This window comes from Garra rufa, chromosome 24 (assembly GCF_049309525.1).
Source record: "Garra rufa chromosome 24, GarRuf1.0, whole genome shotgun sequence".
In the NCBI taxonomy this organism is placed as follows: Eukaryota; Metazoa; Chordata; class Actinopteri; order Cypriniformes; family Cyprinidae; genus Garra; species Garra rufa.
The window spans coordinates 26,740,039-26,762,426 of NC_133384.1; the positions used below are offsets into that span (position 1 = coordinate 26,740,039).

General features: G+C 32.9%; 1 protein-coding gene across 1 annotated transcript in view; it reads left to right on the plus strand.

Annotated features, from left to right (window-relative positions):
- Positions 1-7,163: 7,163 nt before the first annotated feature.
- vipr2 (vasoactive intestinal peptide receptor 2) overlaps positions 7,164-22,388 on the plus strand; it is a 46,589-nt gene continuing 31,364 nt past the window's right edge. The window contains exons 1-2 of the mRNA XM_073830760.1: positions 7,164-7,341; positions 18,370-18,472. Coding sequence (XP_073686861.1) covers positions 7,285-7,341; positions 18,370-18,472 — 160 coding nt within the window. The 5' untranslated portion in view covers positions 7,164-7,284. The remainder of the gene's footprint in view (positions 7,342-18,369; positions 18,473-22,388) is intronic.

A 22,388-nucleotide genomic window follows, 5' to 3' on the forward strand; every position in this document is an offset into this window, starting at 1 on the left:
TCCTGATGATTTTTTGGCATAAAAGAAAATTAGAAAATTTTGACCCATACAATGTATTTTTGGCTCTTGCTACAAATACACCTGTGCTACTTAAGACTGGTTTTGCGGTCCAGGGTGGTTTAATTTTTAATGCAGTTTATATGAGGTTTGCAACCCTGTTGCTAAACTATGAAGCATGTCTGCATCATGGTTACTAAAACTAAATCTACAAACTTTTTATAACATATTTTATTTTGTCTAGATGCCAAGGCAATATTTTTCAAGTTAGTTTAGTTACCTTAAGTTTAGTTTAGTAAGTTTAGTAACTTAATGAAGTAAAATAAATAAAAAAAGGAAAATAAAAACTAAAATATACAAATGAATTAAAACTATATAGGCATTAAAAAATGACAAAAATGAAATGACTAAAGTGAAAACAGAAAATATACTGTACAAGATTTGTATTGTTTTTTTGTTTTTTAAAAACAATAAATGCAGGTCACCAGACCTGCATTTATTTGGTCTAAATTACAGCAAAAACATATATTTTTAAACTTTTAATTTAACAGTTTTCTGTTTGAATATATTTTAAAATATATTTACTTCTGTGATTTCAAAGCTGAAATTTTAGCATCACTACTCCAGTCATCTGATCCTTCAGAAATCATTCTAATATTCTAATTACCTGCTCAAAAAATATTTTTTATTAATATTATGTTGAAAACAGCTGAGTAGATTTTTTCAGACGACTTTAATTAATAGAAAATTCAGAAGAACGGCATTCATCTGAAATAGAAATCTTTTGTAACATTATAAATGTCTTTATCATCACTTTTGAACAATAGAAAGGATCCTTGCTAAATAAAAGTGTCAATTTCTATAATTTCTTTCCAAAAGAAAAAAAAAAAACCTATAATGTTACAAAAGCTTTTTATTTTAAATTAAAACATGATCTTTGGATCTTTCTATTCATAAAATAATCCTGAAAAAAAAACTTAACTGTTTTAAATTGCTAATATAATAATAATAATAATAATAATAATAATAATAATAATAATAATAATAATAATAATAATAATTGTTTCTTAAACAGCAAATCAGCATATTAGAATGATTTCTAAAGGATCATGTGACACTGAAGACTGGAGTAATGATGCAGAAAATTGAGCTTTCATCACAGGAATAAATAACATTTTAAAATATATTCAAAGACAAAGCAATTATTTTAAACAGTAAAAATATTTCACAAAATTACTGCTTTGCTGTATTTCAGATCAAATAAATGCAGGCTTGGTGAGCAGAAGAGAATTCTTAAAAAAACATTAAAAATCTTACTGTTCAAAATCTTTTGCCTTGTAGTGTATATATATATATATATATATATATATATATATATATATATCAAATTTAAAATATGAACAAAATCAAATTTAGAATGAACATAAAATTCAAAAGAGACATAAAACAAAAGCAAAATGAAATCTTGCCACTTACAGGGTTGCAAATTTAGCCTGCAATAAGTAAGGGACTAGCTTGGGACCATAGTTGATCAACATATATTTTATATAAATTAAAGAAAAAATATTTTTTTTTTACTCTAACAATTTAGCATTGTTAAGTTTATCAAATGCAGAGTCTCTAATTTGTTTAAGATAAAAATGTAAAATGTGGAACACGCTTTTATCTTTGAAATAAGTTCATAAATAATATATTTTTCACAGTAAAGTGTAATGTAAGCATAATTGTGCCTTAATAGATTTATTTCTTATACTTACCTTCTTGTATATGTAATGTTGTATGAGTTGTTATGGGTTATTATAATAATAAGTAATGCTACTAAAAAGCATCTTTATAATTGCATTGTTTTACCAGGTCACCAAAATATATTATAAAACCTGATATATTGTTTTTTTAACTGGAGTGGATGGGATAAACAGATTTTCCTAAAATAATTCTTGCTGACCCTAAGAGGAAGCTCCAGCAGATGGTGCTAAATTAACACAGATATAATGACAGCAACATGTCTACAACCTATAAACAAAAATGAATATATTGTACTTAACAAATACTGTTTCTTTACATCACCATTGCAAGTTGTTAATGAAAGTATAACTGTGTTATTTTTCTCTTGGTTTTACCGACTAATAATTAATTCCCCAACATGAATTGAACAATCCTGTATTTACAAAAGATATGTCATAACAGGATGAAAAAGGTCTCAGGCAGTGATTGTATTGTCTGAACCTAAATTAGCCATGTAAAAGTCCCTCCATGAGCTGCTGTGTCAGAGATCCGAACTCGTATTCATAGGTAATTTCATAGAAATGGAAAGTATTCAGCTGTTTTACCATTATGAGGCCTGAACCGCTGGGAACCCAAATATTCACAGTTCTCTGTAAAGGTTTGCATGGCCAAATTTATTTGGATCCGCATGTGCTTACATTTTCCCCCTCTTTATTATCACAACAAAATAATGAAAAGTCTAAACACATTTCAACGTTAGACAAAATGTTTGTCATTATTTCTGCTACTCTGGCAGAGTTTGCGCAATAGGTCCTTTTTCAAAGAAAGAATTTGCCAGGAATGAGAACACTAAAATAATTCTGTTCCATACATCACTATAGTAGTTTTTTTTTCCGATGCTTATGTGAAGCTTAAAGGAGAAGTTCACTTCCAGAACAAACATTTACTAACACCCTTGTCATCCAAGATGTTCATGTCTTTCTTTCTTCAGTTGATAAGAAATGATGTTTTTTGAGGAAAACATTTTAGGATTTCTCTCCATATAGTAAACTTCTATGGTGCCCGCGAGTTTGAACTTCTCAAATGCAGTTTAAAAACAGCCTTAAAGGGCTCTAAATTATCCCAGCAGAGGAAATAGCGTCTTATCTAGTGAAACGATTGGCCATTTTCTAAACAAATTGACAATTTATATACTTTTAAACCTCAAAAGCTCGTCTTGTCTAGCTCTGCGTGTATTCCGGTTCAGGACAGTTAGGGTATGTCGAAAAACTCCCGTCTCATTTTCTCCTCCAACTTCAAAATCGTCCTACATCGCTGCAGAGGTACCAACCCAGTGTTTTTGAAGTTGGATGAGAAAATGAGATGTGAGTTTTTTGACATACCCCAACTGTCTTGTTCATGCAGAACTAGATAAGACGAGCATTTGAGGTGAAAAAGTATATAAATTGTCATTTTTTTTTATAAAATGACCAATCGTTTTGCTAGATAAGATCCTTCTTTCTCGGCTGGGATTGTTTAAAGCTCTTTGAAGCTGCATTTAAACTGCATTTTGGAAGTTCATACTTGTGGGCACCATTGAAGTCCACTATATGGAGAAAAATCCTGAAATGTTTTCCTCAAAAAACATAATTTCTTTACGACTGAAGAAAGAAAGTCATGAACATCTTGGATGACAACGGGGTGAGTAAATTATCTGTAAAGTTTTGTTTTGGAAGTGAACTTCTCCTTTAAAAGAATAGTTACCCCCAATTTTTTTTTTTCTTTCTGAAAATGTACTCATTCTCAGGCCATCAAAGATGTAGATGAGTTTGTTACTTCATTGAAAAAGATTTTTTAGCATTCATCACTTGCAAACAATGGGTGCAGTGAATGGGTGCCGTCAGAATAAGAGTTCACAAAGCTGATTAAAACATCACAATAATCCACAAGTAATCCAGTTCATCAATTAACATCATGTAAAGCGAAAACCTGCATGTTTGTAAGAAACAAACCCAACTTTAAACCATAACTTCTGGCCACATAATCAATCAATAATCAATAATAACACTTTCTCCCGTAAAAAAGTCCATCTGTTGTCCTCTCACATCAAAATCCACAACAGATTTGTTCAGAGCTGTTTTAGACTCTTTCACTTATAAACAGTGCTTGATCTGTGCATATTTCTCTCCTGACTCAGAAAACAGTATTATAGATATACACTTCTAAAAATAAATGGTTCCATAAAGAACCTTTAACATCTGAAGAACCTGCTTCACAAAAGGTTCTTTGTGGCAAAAGAAGGTTCTTCAGGTTATAAAAAGGTAAGAAAGAGATGGTTCTTTAAAGAACCTTTAACTGAATGGTTCTTTGTGGAACCAAAAATGATTCTTCTATGGCATCACTGTGAAGAACCTTTTAAGGCACCTTTATTTTAAAGAGTGTAGGACTCATTAAGTAAAAAAAAAAATGGAGGTTTTCACTTTACAAGGCATTCATTGATTGACTCAAGTCATGTTGAGTACTTGTGGATTTTTGTGATGTTTTTATCAGCTGTTTGGACTCTCATTCTGACGGCACCCATTCACTGTAAAGCATCCATTGGTGAGCGAGTGACGTGATGCTAAATTTCTCCTGTCTGTTCTGATGAAGAAACAAACTCCTGCAATTCTGATAAAACTATTCCTATAGCTTTACCAAGTTACAAACAGCCATACATAATCATGTTTTAATATTAATATTTCTCTATATTGCAGCAGACGTGTTGATCTTTGTTGCTAGGTGGATTGTTTTGTACACTGCAATGGACTATTTTTCTCGTGCAAAGCTTTAGAACAGAGTATTCATAAAAAAAAGTTGAAATTTCCCAGAGTGAGACTACCATCAGATTTCAGAGTCCTGTCTGTGCTGAATCTTTTCATAACGACATGTCCTGGATCAGTCCACTATCTGTGTGAACTATCAGTGCAGGCCTTAATCTAGACTCTCTCAGTGCCCATGTTCATTTTTTCTTCTCAGACTTTTTGGGAAATGCTACACCATTGAATCTCCATAGAAGGAAAAACCCTGTCTGGGTTTTTTATTGTAATATACGCATCTGACGCAAGGTGCATTTTTGCGAACATAAAAGCATACGCCAGAATAAAAAGCCATAAATGATGATCATCTACATGTCAGGATTTTTCCTTTGTGAAATGTTCCAGTGCAGATGGTCTGGATTTGAGAGAATAATGTCTTCTGTTCATCCTTCCACATTATCTACAATAACTCTTACTCTTAGCTTAAAACGTACTACTCATGTTTAATAAAAATGCATTCATTTAGACATCATAAAATCCTGTGTAGTTTGACAGACCTCCAAAAACACAGATTAACTTGTGTTCATCTGTCTGGGGAACGTCTGGTTTACATTAGAATAAAGTGAGTTCACAAGCATCACATTTGGGATGGTTTCATCCAAAGCTCATCATATGGTAGAATGATTTATAATGTGTCACGTTAGCCCTAGGACAACCAGAAGAGGTCACTGTCATGTCAAATCCAGCCAGGCATCTCCAGAATAACTACAAAGTCAGTAATGAGCAAATTCTCACACTATATTGCATGCATTTTTGAACATTGTTCTCAAATACACTTCATGAAGAACCTTGAACATCCATGGAACTTTCAAATACAGAAAAGGTTCTTTAAAGTCGAAAAAGGTTCTTTAGATTTTTAAAATGTTCTTCAAAACGGTTCTTTAAAGAACTGTTGATGTTCACTGAAAGGTTCTTTGGGGAACCAAAAATGGTTCTTCTATGGCATCACTGCTAAAAAAAACCTTTAGAACCTTTATTTTTAAGAGCATACATGAATTGTACTTTATAATAATACCACTCAAGCCAGGTCTTTTTCATATATGACCGTGTTTCTGTTTTATACACTCTTACTAGCATCAGCTCAGACCAGGGAGAACAGTCAAAGCAGTCTGATTTACATATTTCCACATCTCCGAACTCCATCACATGAGGTTCATAAAGTCACATTACCTGACTAAGAACAAACACAATGCTTATAAATGAGCTGATTTCCTGGAAGTGCACTTTAGTGCTGAGAAAGTTATGATTTATTAAGCTGCTGTTTGGCTCAACTGACCCGTTACACACACTTACATTATCTTGGGTGTCATTTATTGGCCAGACCTTTCAAATACAGATTTGCTGTTATGAATTTATCAGTTATATCAGTGATTAATCATAAAATGCATCAGGTCGAAATAAATGGTCCAGCAGTGTTTAATTCATACATTGTAAAATGTTTTTTTTAAAGTAATACATTAAAAAAATAAATATTGGAGTGTTTTATAAGAAAATGCAGTTTCCAAAAACTAGAAAAACTAGAAAAACACAAAACATTTTAACATTTCAACTTTAAAGGCCTATTAAGGATTTTTTTTTTTTGCATGTGGTCAGTCACTTTTTCAAATTTATCACATTTATGAACTGCATACCTATAGATGAAAGCTAAATATTCACAAAATGTCCTCCTTAAGAAGGCAGATGTTAGTTTATTTACTCAAATTAATGCTGAATTAATCAGTTTGGAGTCCAGAATAATAAATAAAACAGTGAAAAGATATATTTCACTGCCTGACAGAATCCAAATAAGACTTCACACTTATATTCACACTCATTTTCATGCTTGTTATCCGATTGTTCTTCTCTCCAGAAGCCTAATGAATTGTACTTTTCACACTCATCCAACCAAAGTCAAATTTATCAAAATGTTGTTTTTTGTAAGTGAGTGGTTTTGTATGTTAATTTAAGATTAGAACATATTTTTGAATTCTGACTCTCTTATTTTTCATAAAAGTCAAGTTGAAACAAGTCTTCACATGTTTTGGTGTCAGTGTATTAAATACAATATGTTTTGGCCAAAATAATGGTTTGATATTTCCGTACATTTGAATTGTTTTGCTGTTTAAATGTTGCTGGAAAGCCATTAAAGGCTGTTTAAAAGCATTGATTGGGACTATTTAAACTGGAGCGTGTTAATTGTCTATAAAGGTCAACGTGTTTAGTGACCTCTATGTTTTGTCCTAGGCTGTGGAAATGTTCAATTTCTTTTTTTTGTTTGTGTAGCCAGTGATTTAAAATATGTGTCTGTCTATACAGAGACCAACTATCAAACTCAATCTACTCTGAGAAACATTTACTAGAGTAAAAAGTGTGACAACTGGCCCTATTTAGTCATCAAAATCACCCCAATTTGAGTGACCTCAAAGCAGATAAACACTCAAAGTGTTTGAAATGAATGCCAGTCAAACATCTGCCCGAGTGCTGGCAGTGTGAGATGTGTGCATAAGGCTCATCTGACGATATAAAGGAGGAGGAACAGAAAATCAACAGCCTCCCCTCAGCGGACAGGCGCACACGCGCGCTCACGCGCTCAGCCCTAATGCGCGCTTCACATGGATTTTGCGCGCTCAGAAGTGTTTTCACCGGGCATCTTGGTACAAGTGGCTTGTTTTCTTCTGACTCGCAGGATGACTTGTCGCTCTTGAGGTCGGAACTTACGTTAAAGAGAGATTTATGAAAGCAGACAGAAATGAAGATGAACCTCGTGAACTGTTTGGCTCTTTTCTTAGTTTGGCAAGCACACTCGGTAAGTAACCTGCACCTGTACTTAAGTTACCTCAGGTGTGCGGTTTTTCTACTGTTAGTAGAAGCGATGTGTTGTCATGAGGGCCGTATTGCAAATATAGAATTTGAGAGAAAAGTCCAAACACAACAAATGCGAGTTTTCTCTACTTTGGTTTTGCATTATGGTTTCAAAACAAGTTAAAACGCTGAACTGTTACAATGTCTTTGAATTATGTCTTCTAAACCGTTATATTCTAGCTATAGCCGTTAGGTGAATACGTTAACATAGTAAAACCAAGCATGATTAACAAATTTTGAAAGGGGTTGAATCGTGTTCTCAGTGTTTTTCATAAAGGTCACTTCAAGCTGTCACGTATTTTATGTTAGATTTATAGTTTTATGCAATTTATGAATTATAAAAACATAGCCCATGGGTTACATTCTAAATGTGTTTTATGCAATTGAATAACTATTTTCTGATAGCCTATAAAAACACTCAGGTGTGCGGCTTTCAGCCAACTGTCAGGCGATGTTTTGTTATAACGGTCGAGTTTCTGTAAATATTAAATTTAAGTTAAAAGTCCAAACACATAAAATAACGTAACAGGTTTCTCTACTTTTGGTTTTCTATGTTGATAAAACCTAGTTTAAAACGCCTAACCAATGTCTTTGAATGGTGTCCTCCAAAGGAGTATATTTTAGCTATAGCCGTTAGGTAAATACGTTAAAACACTAACGCCTGTTTTCACAAACAGGGTTTACACTAAGCCAGGATTAGCCCATAGTTCAAATAGAACATTTTAGTAATTTTTATAAACGTACTTATAAAAAACATTACTGGTGTGCATCTTGAGACAAAACAAAGACGCTGATATATTTTTAGATCAGTCAGTGCAAGTGTCTTTCAGTTAAAAGTTGAAATATCTCAGGCTTACATTTTAGTCTAGGACTGGGCTTAAGCCTTGTCTGTAAAACCGGGAGTAAAACCAAGCTGTATAATGAATCAATTTAAACTAAGAGGTTGGACTATGTTTTAGTGTTTTTCATAAAGGTTAAGTCAAGATGTCATCTATTTTACATGTTATTTATAGTTTTATGCAACTGAAAAACTTAAGCAATTTTCTTATACAAAATACTCTCAGGTGTCTCAGGTGTGCGGCTTGCTATGTTTTGTCATGAGGGCCTTGGTTCTGTATATGAAATCTGAGTGAAAAGTTCAAACACAACAAATGCAATTTTCTCTACTTGTAAGTTGGTTTCAAACCTAGTTCAAAATGCTTAACCATTACAATTCTTTAAAAGGTGTCCTATATTGTTTTAGCTATAGCCGATAGGTAAATACGTTAAACCACGCTACCATGTTTTGGGTAAGTATCTATAACTACATAATGAATGTAGGTTTTAAACTAAGGGGTTGAACTACATTCTTAGTGTTTTTCATAAAAGTCAAGTCAAGTTGTCATGTATTTTATGTTACATTTATAGTTTTATGCTATTTATAATTTTACAAAAGCATATGAGTTACTTTTCAAATGTGTTTTAAGCAACTGAAAAACTTAAGATAGAAAAATACTTTCAGCTGTCAATAGAGGCGATATGTTGTCACGAGGGTCGTGTTTCAGTAAATATTTCAGAAATTTGAGTGAAAAGTCCAAACAACAAATGCAAGTTTCTCTACTTTTTGTTGTTGTTGTTGTTGTTGTTGTTGTTAAAACCTAGTTCAAAATGTTTAACCATTACAATGTCTTTGAAATGTGTCCTCCAAACGATTAAATTTTAGCCATAGCCGTTAAGTAAATACGTTAACACACTAAAACCACGCTAGCATGTTTCGGGTAAGTGTCTATAACAATATAATGAATTTAGATTTTAAACTAAGGGGTTGAACATATTCTCAGTGTTTTTCATAAATGTCACATCAACCTGTCACATATTTTATGTTTTATGCAATTTATGAATTACAAAACACATTAATATTTCAAATGTGTTTATGCAATTGAAAAACTGAGCAATTTTCTGACATAAAATACCTCAGGTGTACTGCTTTTAAAGGTCAATAAAGTCAAGGTATTGTCATGAGGGCCGTGTTTTGGTAAATATGTCATTTGAAAAGTCCAAACAACAAATGAAAATTTTCTCTAACGTTACTTTTGGTTTTGTTTGTTGGTTTTAAACCTAGTTCAAAATGCTTAGCCATTACAATGTCTTTGAATTGTGTGCTCCAAACCATTAGATTTTAGCCATAGTTAAGTTAACACGCTAAAACCGCGCTAGAATGTTTTGGGTATGTGGCCTATCTATAACTACATAATGAATGTAGATTTTAAACTAAGCGGTTGAACTATGTTCTCTGTGTTTTTCATAAAGGTCACATCAAGCTGTCACATATTTTAAACATATGAGTTACATTTCAAATGTGTTTTATGCAACTGAACAAATCTGACCAATTTTCTGATATAAAAAACACTAAGCCTCAGGTGTGCAGCTTTCAACTGTCAATAGAGGTGATGTTGTTATAAAGGCCATGTTTTTGTAAATATGAAATTTGCGTGAAAAGTCCAAACACAACGAATGCAAGTTTGTCTACTTTTGGTTTTCTATGTTGATAAAACCTAGTTTAAAACACTTAACTATTACAATGTCTTTAAATTTTGTTCACCAAACTATTGCTGTCAGCTATACCCGTTAGGTAAAAACGCTAACGCACTTAAACCACGCTAGGATGTTTCGTAGATTTAAACTGAATGGATTCAATGTATTTCACAAATCTGACCCTGGAACACAAAAGCAGTCTTAAGTAGCATGGATAATTTGAAGCAATACCCAAAAATACATAGTATGGGTCAAAATTATAGATTTCTCTTATGGCAAAAATCATTCGAATATTAAGTAAAGATCATGTTCCATGAAGATATTTTGTAAATTTCCTATCGTAAATGTATCAAAACTTAATTTTTTGATTAGTGATATGCATTGCTAAGAACTTAATTTTGACAACTTTAAATGTGATTTTCTCAATATGTAGTTTTTTTTTTGCACCCTCAGATTTCAGATTTTCAAATAGTTATATCTCGGCCAAATATTGTCCTATCCTAACAACAACATAAGCTTATTTATTAACTTATAAGATGTATAAATCTCAATTTAAAAAAATATACACTTAAAACTGATTTTGTAGTCCAGGGTCACAAATGTCACACTAAGCTGAAATATGTTATATTTATAGTTTAATGCAATTTAAAAATGACAAAAAACATATGAATTGCATTGCAGATGTGTTTTATGCAACTGAAAAACTTTAGTGAGCAATTTTCTGCTATAAAACTGATGAAAGCCAGCTTATATTCGTTTAAACTGGTCTTAGAATATGATAGCTGGTTCATTATTAGTATAAGGTGGGTTGCCAGGTTGATTTTAGCCCTTCTAGACTACAAGCTGATCCATCACTGAAATTTGCTAACCATAAGCCTGGTCTAGCTAGAAATTATGTCACAACAGTGACTTTTAAAAGGCTAACTTTTACATTTTTGCTAATCATTTTGTGCTTCATAAATGCTTTACTTTTTAAAAAACATAAAATAGGGCGTTGAATGTTGGGCTATGTTGTGAAAACATACTCCATTATGACATCCACAGTTTTAGGGGCATGTTGTCACAGAAGGTCAACATGCATTCAGTGAACTATAAAGATGGAAATATTTTAGGATTTGTTTTTGAAGCAAAGACTTGTCTACAAATTATAAACTTTTTTTTCTGAGAAATATTCACTGGAGCAAAAATCTAATTTATGTGCAATCTAACAATCTAAGGTAACCACTATTTTTTTTTTTTTTTTTTTGAAGAGCAAGCAGGCCATTAGAGTTAAAAGTGCAAAATCTCTGTTCTAATTACATTTGTTTTATTGATCTTTGCTCTGCATTAACCTCTCTGCTTTCAACTTTGCTTGTGATGTTCACTCTTATCCAGTTTAAAATGAAATTACAATTTAAATCTCTCAAATATGTTAAAAAGAGACATAACACAATGTTTTAAAGGAACGATGAGAACTGGGTCAAAGCTATTCTAGACAAGATCTCTGTGGTGATTCAGGTGTTTCGCCCAAAGGGGTCTCACAAAAAGGTTCACCAGGGCACAAGCTACTCAATTTCTTGCTGTGCGGCATAAAACTGGTGGCTTGCAGACAAATGAAAACCTAAAGGCTTTTTGCCTATCTACATTTTTAATGATTTCCTTAAAATGTGCTCGCAAAAGTTCTTTGTAAGTACTTTGCATTTTTACAGTTATAATAAAGCCTATAAACCATCTCATAAAGTTCAAACATGTTCAAACATTAATACTAATAAGCAAATAAAATAAATGTAATGCAGTTTATGCTTAAAACAAGTGAAAAAATACCAAATATTCAACATATTCAATATGCAAAATAGCTATTAGATCACACACCTGAGCAAATAAAATTAATTTACGTTAAAAATACCTAATATTCAAGATACAATCACTGAAAACAAGTTGTATTATCTTATATTATTACTTTTAAGGTTAATTTATGTTGTTTTAATGCTGTTTAGATTTTTTTGCAGTGTAAACACCAAGGTCAAAGATAAATAGATGCAGGAAAAGTGATGCACCGTAAATAAACTTATATAAGCTATTGTTTACAAGCCGTTGCTCTTAATCTCATTTTAAATAAGCCAAAGCTTATCTATTCAAAAGTCCATTAATCAGTTACTTATCTTGTAGATCATCGAGCATCTCTTTATGACCTTAATTAAAGTGCAACACTCTGTGTCCATATGGCTGCATCCCCAGAGGCACAGATGTAACACACAAACTCAATGTTAGTATGCTGGACAATGTTTCAGTTGTAACATATATATATATCTGTGTAGGGATTACTATGCAAGATGACTGTCCTTGATTTGTTTTCCACTCTACAGTCTTTGTTGTGGATTAGTATTGAGAATGCACTCAGACCTAATTGTTTTGCGTGCAGCAATTCTTATGTTTTCATAAAACAACATTTTCTTCTTGTACTGCTTTTTTGAATTTACAATGATTTGTAAAGCTCATGCAATTTCTGCTTCCAAAAAAGTCCCTGATACTAGGATTTCAATCCGTGGATCAAGAGGTATCATCAGATACTGAAGACATATTACACAGAGATCCCATCAAAGCTCTGAGAGGAAGTTGTGTGTGCCTGTGCTCTATTAGAATTCAATCCATTCAATCCCTGACCAATTTCATACAGCAACATTTAATGCCATTTTTTATTTCTCTATACTCCTCGTCCTCCTGGGGTTTGATGGTATTGTATTGTGTTTCTGTGAAAGGCTTTTGTGGATCTGAAAAATCTGATGTTTCAGTAGCAGAAAGAACAGTTGTTTTCTTTCTGTCTAAAAAAAAGCCCATCCTCCTGTGTGCAGTGTGAAAAACAACAATAATCCAGAAGATCTTTTTCCACTAAATACTTAATTTGAGTAAAAATAAAGCAATTATAAAGCACAAAATGATTCATGAAACTGCCCAAATGTAAAAGGTAGCCTACAAATGACAAAAACAACTATGAAAAAAATATATTTTTTATTTCTACTTTGTTTATGATAGTAATAACAGCTTTTTGTGTGGAACACAACTGTTTAAACAAAGCTGTGAAATCTCAGGATGCTTTTGACCTTGAAAAGCATTTCTTATTCTCGTTGAGAGAGTGTTTAATTACTTTTAGCGTGATGCTTTATTCTCTAGTGTGAGAAATGGAAAATTGGCTTGCGAACTGATAACAGTTGCACAACTGCTTTTCACGAGCGCACACGTTCTCAGATAATCAGATGATGACATTTGCGAAGTTTCATGCTTTCCAGCTGACCCACTTCAGTTTAGTAAAGGTCCGCCAGAATCCAGATTCGCCTCGTGCTGCTTAAGTCATCTTGACTATGTCAGCAGAGAAACAGAGTAGTACAGAAACACACTGTCAAGCCACAGAAGATATAGTAAAGATGTTCATCATTGTTGGTTTAGGTCTTTAACAGTCACGCCACTTTTGTGTGTGGCATTTCAGAGCAAATCCGTGTTTTATTCACTAACCACTCGCAATCCAGTTTAACCTGATGCCGCCTGTGCTACGTTTTGTCATTGTGTCCAGTGAAAATAAAAGATTAGCGACTGCATTTCACAACAAATAAATTTCCCCCATGACCTTCAAATACATTTGCAGTCCTAAAAAAAAACATGGAAATGAGTTTGTGTTGGCAGTTGCTCCAGTGGGGTTTAAACATGAGCGAGCAGGAAACTGTGTCACATGCGCAGCACTACAGAAGGATGCGAAAGGATATTGCAAACAAAATAGGGTGACTGAGTGACATTACTAACTGAGTGACATTACAAAGGTCATCTTTGTTTAAAGATGAAAATGCATTGGACATGCTGCCACTCTAAAAGTAACTCTAAATATTTATTTCACATCCTGCCCAGTGTTGTCCAATGAAACAATGTTCACATTAAAGCTATGCTATATATTAAATGCATTCTAAAATTACATTCTAAAATTGTAACATTGCAATATAAACACAAAAATAATGCTTTTAAAGCATTAGTTCAATTCACTGGGGTTCCTTTTAACAGCAGGTTCCACTGTGACATCTTATCCCATATATTGACCCCATTAGCTTGGATATGGGATGTTGTCTTAAAAGATCAACTAATTGTTATCTTGCCTTTTATTTTTATTTGAATAAATTCATTTTTTTAAAAAGTAATTAACATTATTATTGTTAAGTAAAACATAATGTATGTTATTATATGCCATAAAAGTCCTTATACCTGGGATTCCTTTTAACAGCAGGTTCCACTGAGATAACTTACCCCATATATTGACCCCATTATCTTGGAAATGGGATGTTGTCTCATGAGATCAACTACTTGTTATCTTGCCTTTTATTTTTAAAGAAATTAATTTTTTAAAAGAATAATTAGCATAATTAATGTTAATTACGACATAATTTATATTATTATACCCCATAAAAGTCCTTATACCTGGGGTTCATTTTAACAGCAGGCTGCACTGTGACAACTTACCCCATATATTGACCCTATTAGCTTGGATATGGGATGTTGTCTCAAGAGATCAACTTATTGCTATCTTTTTGCTATTTTTTTTTAAAGAAAATTTAAAGAAATTATTTAAAGAAATTATGTTTTTTAAAGAATAATTAGCATACATAATGTTAATTACAACATAATTTATGTTATTATACCCCGTAAAAGTCCTTATACCTGGGGTTTCTTTTAACAGCAGGCTCCACTGTGACAACTTACCCCATATATTGACCCCATTATCTTGGATATGGGATGTTGTCTCAAGAAATCAACTTATTGCTATCTTTTTGCAATTTTTTTTTAAAGAAAAGACAAATTAAATTGTTTAAAAGGGACAATAAAGATAAAGAACATTTCAAGCAGTGCAATTATTGATTACAATAAAATTATGATAAAAAATATAGTATATAATAAAATTATATTAAAATTATTAGAATGATTTCTGAAAAGTCAGACTGGAGTGCTAAAAATTCAGCTTTGACATCACAGGAATAAATGATTAAAAATGTTATTTTTAAATTGTAATAATATTCAACAAATATTACTATTTTTACTGTATTTTTGATCAAATAAATGCAGCCTTTGCGAGCATCTCTTTTAAAAACACTAAAATCTCAGTCTTGTCTATATGGTATTTAAAATGACCTTTTCAGATAAATGTTAGAAATACTTACTTGAAGCATCTTTTGGAGTTCTGATAGGTGTCATTTATCTGATTATCTAAAATATTCATCTCATTTTGACATTTTCGTTACTTGCATCCTCGTCACTTAGTTTACTTTTAGAAAGCGCCAATCTCAGGTGGAGCTGTGTTACATGTTTATTGCACCAGATGCTCCCCTTCCAACTACAAAGCCTCTGTTCGTTTTCCCAACAAATTATTTTTGAAAAACATGTCAATCCCCATGAAGCAGAAGGATGAGTCAGATGTGTGCCCGGGTGACCGGCTGCTGACGAGACTCAGTCTTGCTAAACCAGGACAACAGACTATCAGTACTGATGTAATGCACTTTTCTCACAAATACCATTAAAATAAGATACACAAAAGGAGCTCATTTGGATATTTTTAGAAGTGCTGAGAAAACCTGGTGAGAATGTCAAATGTGTTTTCGACTTGGCTGTAATTGCTCTCAGCCTGAGTTAATCTCAGCCAGCATGCGTTTGCCTTGACAGTAATGATCCAGAATAATCCTGATACAATCATTCATATCATTAGTGTGCGTGGCGACCTTGCTAGCTAGCTGTGATATATAGGGAAGAAAGCCCTGCTCGAATGAATGTGACTGCTCTCGTCAGAGATGTAGCTCAAGATTTTGAATAAGATGAGCAATGACAGACTTAAAGTGTAGGCTTATGTCCTCTTCTGATTCGTCTCTGTGCTGCTCATTTAGAAAAACCCGAAGCTAAAGTGACTAAGAACTCACAAACACATATATAAGACGGTGACCTTGCGTTAAAAACATTTTGGTTTGAAAATGTTCTTACTTTCTTTGAACTCAAATGGAATGCTTGTATTTTACATTTTTAAAAAATTAAATTTGAAAATCTAACAGCTGTTCTTTTGGAATGATTCTGTGGCATTTTCTCACATTTATGGCTGAACTCCAACTGATGAGATCTTTAACTGGTGACTTCATGTGACTCTGGATAATTCCCTTTGATATTATTACAGTTCTTATAATAGAGGATTTTTAGTCTATAATTTGAACAGGCTTTATGGCAGCTCTTTGATCTCAACAGCTTTGAGGCCAACTGTGCTGATCAGTCATTTCGGATGATGTCACCAGGAAACCGTCTTAACTGAGTTAGCAATTTTGCACTGCCTTACTTAAAGGACCGATTTGGGTGACAAACCTTGTTTATGTAGATCCCTAAGCTGCAGGGTGCATGGCTATGGAAGTATGTATTGTTACTAAGACCAGGGTAGATCTAAAACTAAAACCATAAATAAAATACAAAAAAGGTCAACTTTTTCATCTAGTAACCAAGGCAACTTTGTTCATTTTTATTTAGTTTAACTTAATGTACTAAAATAACTAAAACTATATAGACGTACATTGCCGTTTAAAAGTTTGGGATCTCTAAGATTTTTTTTTTTAAAGAAGAATTTTCTGCTTATCAAGGCTGGGTTTATTTGATTTTTAAAAAATTGAATTACTTTGAAAAAGAAATTTATACCTGTGATGCAAAGCTAAATTTTCAGCATCTTTCGTGATCCTTCAGAAATCATTCTAATATGATTTATTTTCAGTTTTGGAAACAGCTGTGCTGCTTACTATTTTTTTGGAACCTGTGATATTTTTTCAGGATTCTTTGATGAACAAAAATGTTAAAAAGAATAGCATTTATTTAAAATAAAAAAATCAATATACTCTACCGATCAAAGTTTGGGGTCAGTACATTTTTTTTTTCTTTTTTTGAAAGTAATGAATACTTTTATTCAGCAAGGATGTGTTAAATGGATAAAACGTCATAGTAAAGACTTATATTGTTAGAAAAGATTTCTATTTTGAATAAATGCTGTTCTTTTTAACGTTTTATTCAGTAAAGAAAAAAATATTAAACAGCACAACTGTTTCCAACACTGATAATAAAGCAGCATATTAAAATTAGGGCTGGACCAGAATATTCGATTATTCGAATATTCGTTCGGTGGGTTGGCATTCGATTTTAAATTTTGAGATTAATAATCATAATAAAAATCCAAACAGACAGAAACACAGAGATTCCTGCTTTTATTAGAGAGAAGAATATGTTCAGCCCCTCCCTCCGAAGCTTCGAACATTCGGTGTTGATTACTACCGAAGCTTCAAAGCTTAAAAAATGGTATTCGGACCAGCCCTAATCAGAATGATTTCTGAAGGATCGTGTGATACTGAAGACTGGAGTAATAGCTTATGAAAATTCAGGTTTGCATCACAGAAATAAATTAAATAAGTATATTAAAAGAGAAAACTGTTATTTTTAATTGCAATAATATTTCATAATTTTACCTTTTTTTGTATTTTAATCAAACAAATGTAACTTTGATGAGCGGAAGACTTAAAAAACAAACAAACAAAGAATCTTACTGATTCCAAACTTTTGAACAGCAATGTATATAAAGAAGTAGTAGTTCACACAGAAATTATCATTTGTTGAACATTCGTTCACCCAAGATGTAGGTGAGTTAGTTTTTTCATTTAAACAAATTTAGCATTACATCATCTCTTCACCAATAAATCATCATTTTAAACAGCTGATGAAAACATAACAATAATACACAAGTAATCCACACGACTCCAAAAGCTGGAAATTTCCAACTCCAAAGGCTTAAAACAGTTGTTTCTGGCAAAAATAGTAGCCCTCTGTCTATAATATTTTTTTTCTCCAGTGAAAAAGCCAACTTGTCTGAAACAGGGGAGAAATATGCACAGATGAAGCACTGTTTACAATCAAAAACAAGCTCCAAACAAATATGTTTTGAGATGACAACATGGAATGGACTTTTTTCTCTGGAGGAAGTGTTATTATTGATTTTGGCCAGAAGCAAAGCAAATCAAATCAAAACACATTGGATTGTGTCTCACAAACATTCAGCTTTTTGTTTCACAAGATGTTAATTGATGGACTGGAGTTGTGTGGCTTACGGTGATGTTTGCATTAGCTGTTTGGATGCTCATTCTGACGGCACCCATTCACTGCAGAAGATCCGTTGGTGAGCAAGTAATGCTAAATTTCTCCAAATCTGTTCCAATGAAAAAAACACACACATCTTAGATGGCCTGAGAATAAATACATCTCAGAAAATGTTCATTTTTGGGTCAATTATGCACTATAAAAAAATCTAAATATTAATAAAAACTGTTATAGTATCTCAACAAAACGAAAGCAACACAGACTTTTTTTATATGTCTTGGAAGGCATTTGTAGCATTGAGATGATCATACGGCTGGTTTTCTTTCCTTTGCCCCCTAAGGTCAGTGGGAGACATGCAAACTGTCACTTTCTGTATGAGCTGCAGATGGCTGAGAAGGAATGTTTGGGCAATCTGGCAGACGAGCTGCCTCCGCACACTAAAGGTACTGTATTGAGCACACACGCACGTTACATCATCTTCTAAATCCACTTACAGTACAGTATTTTTGAATGGCCAGAACGTGAAACAGCATTTCACCAGGCAATCTTTGAAAGATGTGTAGTGTTGTGTGTATCTGTGTCATGTTCCCCATAAACAATACAGTGAAAGAGCTTTCGCCACATTGTTTGTCCTACATAATCAGTTAATGTCTCATTGTTTCTCTGTTGGCATGCAGTGTTTGCTCTGGCACATGTAGAATCACATTTACCTCTTTAGTCTCTAGCTTATAAGGTCAATGTTGAATTAGATATTTGTATTGTCTGAATTGGACATGACTCACATATAGAAGCATGTTTACTTCTTAGAATAACTTTATGTTTCATAATTGTGACTTTACTATTTTAAACTTCTCTCACAATAACTGTTAGTCTTTTTTTAGTAAAATAATTATTTTATGTTCACCAAGGCTATTAAAACATAGTAAAAACAGTAATATTGTTAAATATTATTATAATTTAAATTTTAAATTTTCTGTTTTAAAATGTTTATTCCTTTGATGCAAAGCTGAATTTTCAGCAGTTTTCTGTCTCACATGATTCTTCAGAAATCATTCTAATATGCTGATTCGCTGCTTAAGAAACATTTATTTTGATAAATGTTGAAAACTGTTTTGCCACTTTACATTTTTGGTGAGTCTGTTACACATTTTTCTGCATTCTATGATGAATGGAAAGTTTTTGTAACATTATAAAAGTCCTTATTGTCACTTTTGATCAATTTAATTCATCCTTGTCCTTGTTGTATAAAAATATTAATTTATTTCAAAGAGAAATTTAGAAGAGTTTTATACTTCATAAAGTGATCTAACCAAACTAAATTGATCCTGGGTGAAGTAACAGAAGATATAAACATTTTTTAATGGACAGTTTTATGATGATAGTTTTCAGATCCTACTTTAAAGCTTTTAAAAAGCCAGATGTTTCAGCGATGATTGATGTCTGTTTTGTATGACTTTTTCCTCCTGCGTTTTCCCAGCTCTTATCATCGCTGGTCATTGGCCATAATCACACAACCCGTGGTCAATAACCATGAGAGACCTTCTTCAGCATTTGTTTATTTATTTGGCAATACTAATATTAAATAACTACATTTAAAAAACGTTGCCAAACTTGCTATCAGAATTGTTTATTTATTTTTAAATGTTTGCTGTGCATTGTTTTTTTATGCCTGAAGTGTGGGAACGACCCTGCTTCACTTGTGTTTGCCTTTTTGACAGTTGTATGGTGTCCATCACTGGACAGATGTTCCAATTAATAGTAATTATTTGCCAGTAAAAACACACAGGATTTGACTATTCAAACTGGCGAAATGAGTGACAAGTCCCTTTGGAGATGACTGGAAAAAAAGCAGTTTGGACCACTTAATGTGTCCCACATTTCTGATGGTTCATAAAAGGGCAAAGTGGACTGAGTGCTGACCAATCAGAGGCAGTGTTTACAGTGTCTTAAACAATGCTTGATGAGTGACATATTTGCTCTTAGTTTAGACTCCTTATTTTCCCTCAGAAACAACCAGCTGTTTTAGAGAAGGCGCAGCTGTTTAAAGCAATAGTTCCCAAAAATGAAATTTCAGTCATTATTTATGGTGCAAACCTACATGGCTTTTTCTACTTCTTTGGAACACAAGAGAAAATTGGCTCTGACCCTAAACTTTTGAACAGTAGTGTCTCATATTATAAATTTTATTTTATACTGGTCTCTCTTTTCCATATACAGACAGGGAATGGGCGACTGACCTCTCAAGTTCCAAGAAGCACCATAAATGTATCGTAAAAGTGAATGATGTGACTTGTTTATTATATTCCAAATCCAAATGTAGTGTTCCACAGAAGAAAAAAAAAACACGATGGTGAGTAAATTATAATAGAATTTTACTTTTTGAGGTCAATTATTCCTTTAGTACATAAAGAACTGTATGTCCTCTTTGCTCTGATGTTTCAGAGAACGTTTGGAGTTGTACATGATGATGGATGGTGGTGTGATGTCATTGTCAAACCTTTTTGACCATTTTTCTATTTATGTCTAGACCTTCACAACACACTCATCTAACCAGAAATGCTGGAATGCATCACGTCCCTGTATGCCGGTCTCATGAGATCCAGTGACTTTCCCCTTTTTTGTTTTTTTTGGTTTTACTCTAGTACCTGACCTATGCTAAATGAAAGGCAAAGTCTTTTGTGGTGTTAAGTTAAAGGGATAGTTCACCCAAAAATGAAAATTAGTCACCCTCATGTCATTTGAATCCCAAAAGACCTTCGTTCATCTTCAGAACACAAATTACAGGGTTCGAACAAGGTGCTTAAAGTGCTTGAGGTTTTTTGAATTTGACTTTTTGAAATTTAAGGTCTGGAAAACCTTTGAAAATTGTTAATGTCATAAAATTAGCAAGCTAAGCCAGGAACAGATGAACCAAATCAGTTGAGTCATTTACGCTGGAATCGCCTCGATTGATTCAAACTCATGACTTTGATCATTTATTTCAAGCGATTCACTTGCAAAAACCAGATCAAATTAAAGGAGCCATTCATTTTCAAACTTCAACATCCCTTGTAATGATTTTAAAAAGTACTTAGTGATGGGTGAAACAGCCTTTTGCAACTCCAAATGAGTTAAACCAATACATCTAAAAATGATTCATTGTTTCAAGGTGCTCTTTTCGGATCAATCATGTGATTTAGGTCTATCACGATTCACGAATCATTTGATTTAGATCATAACGGGTTTGTGAATCATTTTGTGAATTAAATGATTCAAATCAAATGATTCACAATTTGAAGTCCCGATCTAAATTAAATGATTCGCTATACATGCTCCGAGTCCTGATTGGAAATTATAGTTTGTGAATCATTATTCAGATTTGGACCTTGGAGCGTGGATCGTGAATCGTTCGATTTAGATCAGAACTTTGGAACAGGTTTGAAAATCTTTTTTGTGAACCTGAATTGCCAATCATTTGATTCAGTTCAGGACTTCGTTGCGGGTTCTCGAATCATTTGATTCAGTTCAGGAACTTCGGAGAGCGTATGGCAAATCATTTGTTTCCAGAATTTCAGTTTTGTGAATGTTTTTTCTGTTTTTGTTTTTCTTAAACAGTAGAAAACATCAAACAATTAAGGCAGTATACACTCTTAAAAATAAAGGTGCTGCACAATGCCATAGAAGAATCTTTTTTTGTTAAAATGGTTTTATTAAGTACCTAAACATCTGAAGAACCTGTCTGAAGGTGGTTCTTCAGATTATAAAAAGGTTAGAAAGAGATGGTTCTTTAAAGAACCTTTAACTAAATGGTTCGTTGTGAAACCAAAAATCGGTGGTTCATCTATGGTATCACTGTGAAGGTAAACCTTTATTTTTAAGAGTGTAGTTATAAAACCAAACAAAGAAAGTATACACAAATACAAATCCCTTAAGAAAATTAACCATGGTTTTACTATAGTAAAAGTGTAGTATACTTTAATATACTTTAGTAGTAATACTTTGCATGTGCTTCACTTTATTTTTGCCATTTTGTTTTATTAGTTTATTTTTATTTATCCATTTATCTTTTTTTTAGAATTTGAAAGAGAAGCATTGTTCGATAAGTGAGATCTCTGATTAAAGTCCTTGAAAATCCAAAAAGTAGTGTTTGAAAAATCCTTGAAAGTTCTGGAATTTCATTGCGCAGTATCTGTACAAACCCTGAAATTAAGATATTTTTAATGAAATACGAGAGTTTTCTGACTGTGCAGACAGCAATGCAACTGACACATTCAAAGCCTGGAACGGTAGTAAGAAGAAAGGTTAAAATAGTCCATGTCACATTCATGGTTTAACTTCATGTGTCTTGGTGCTCTTGTGAACGCACACTAAATAGAAGAA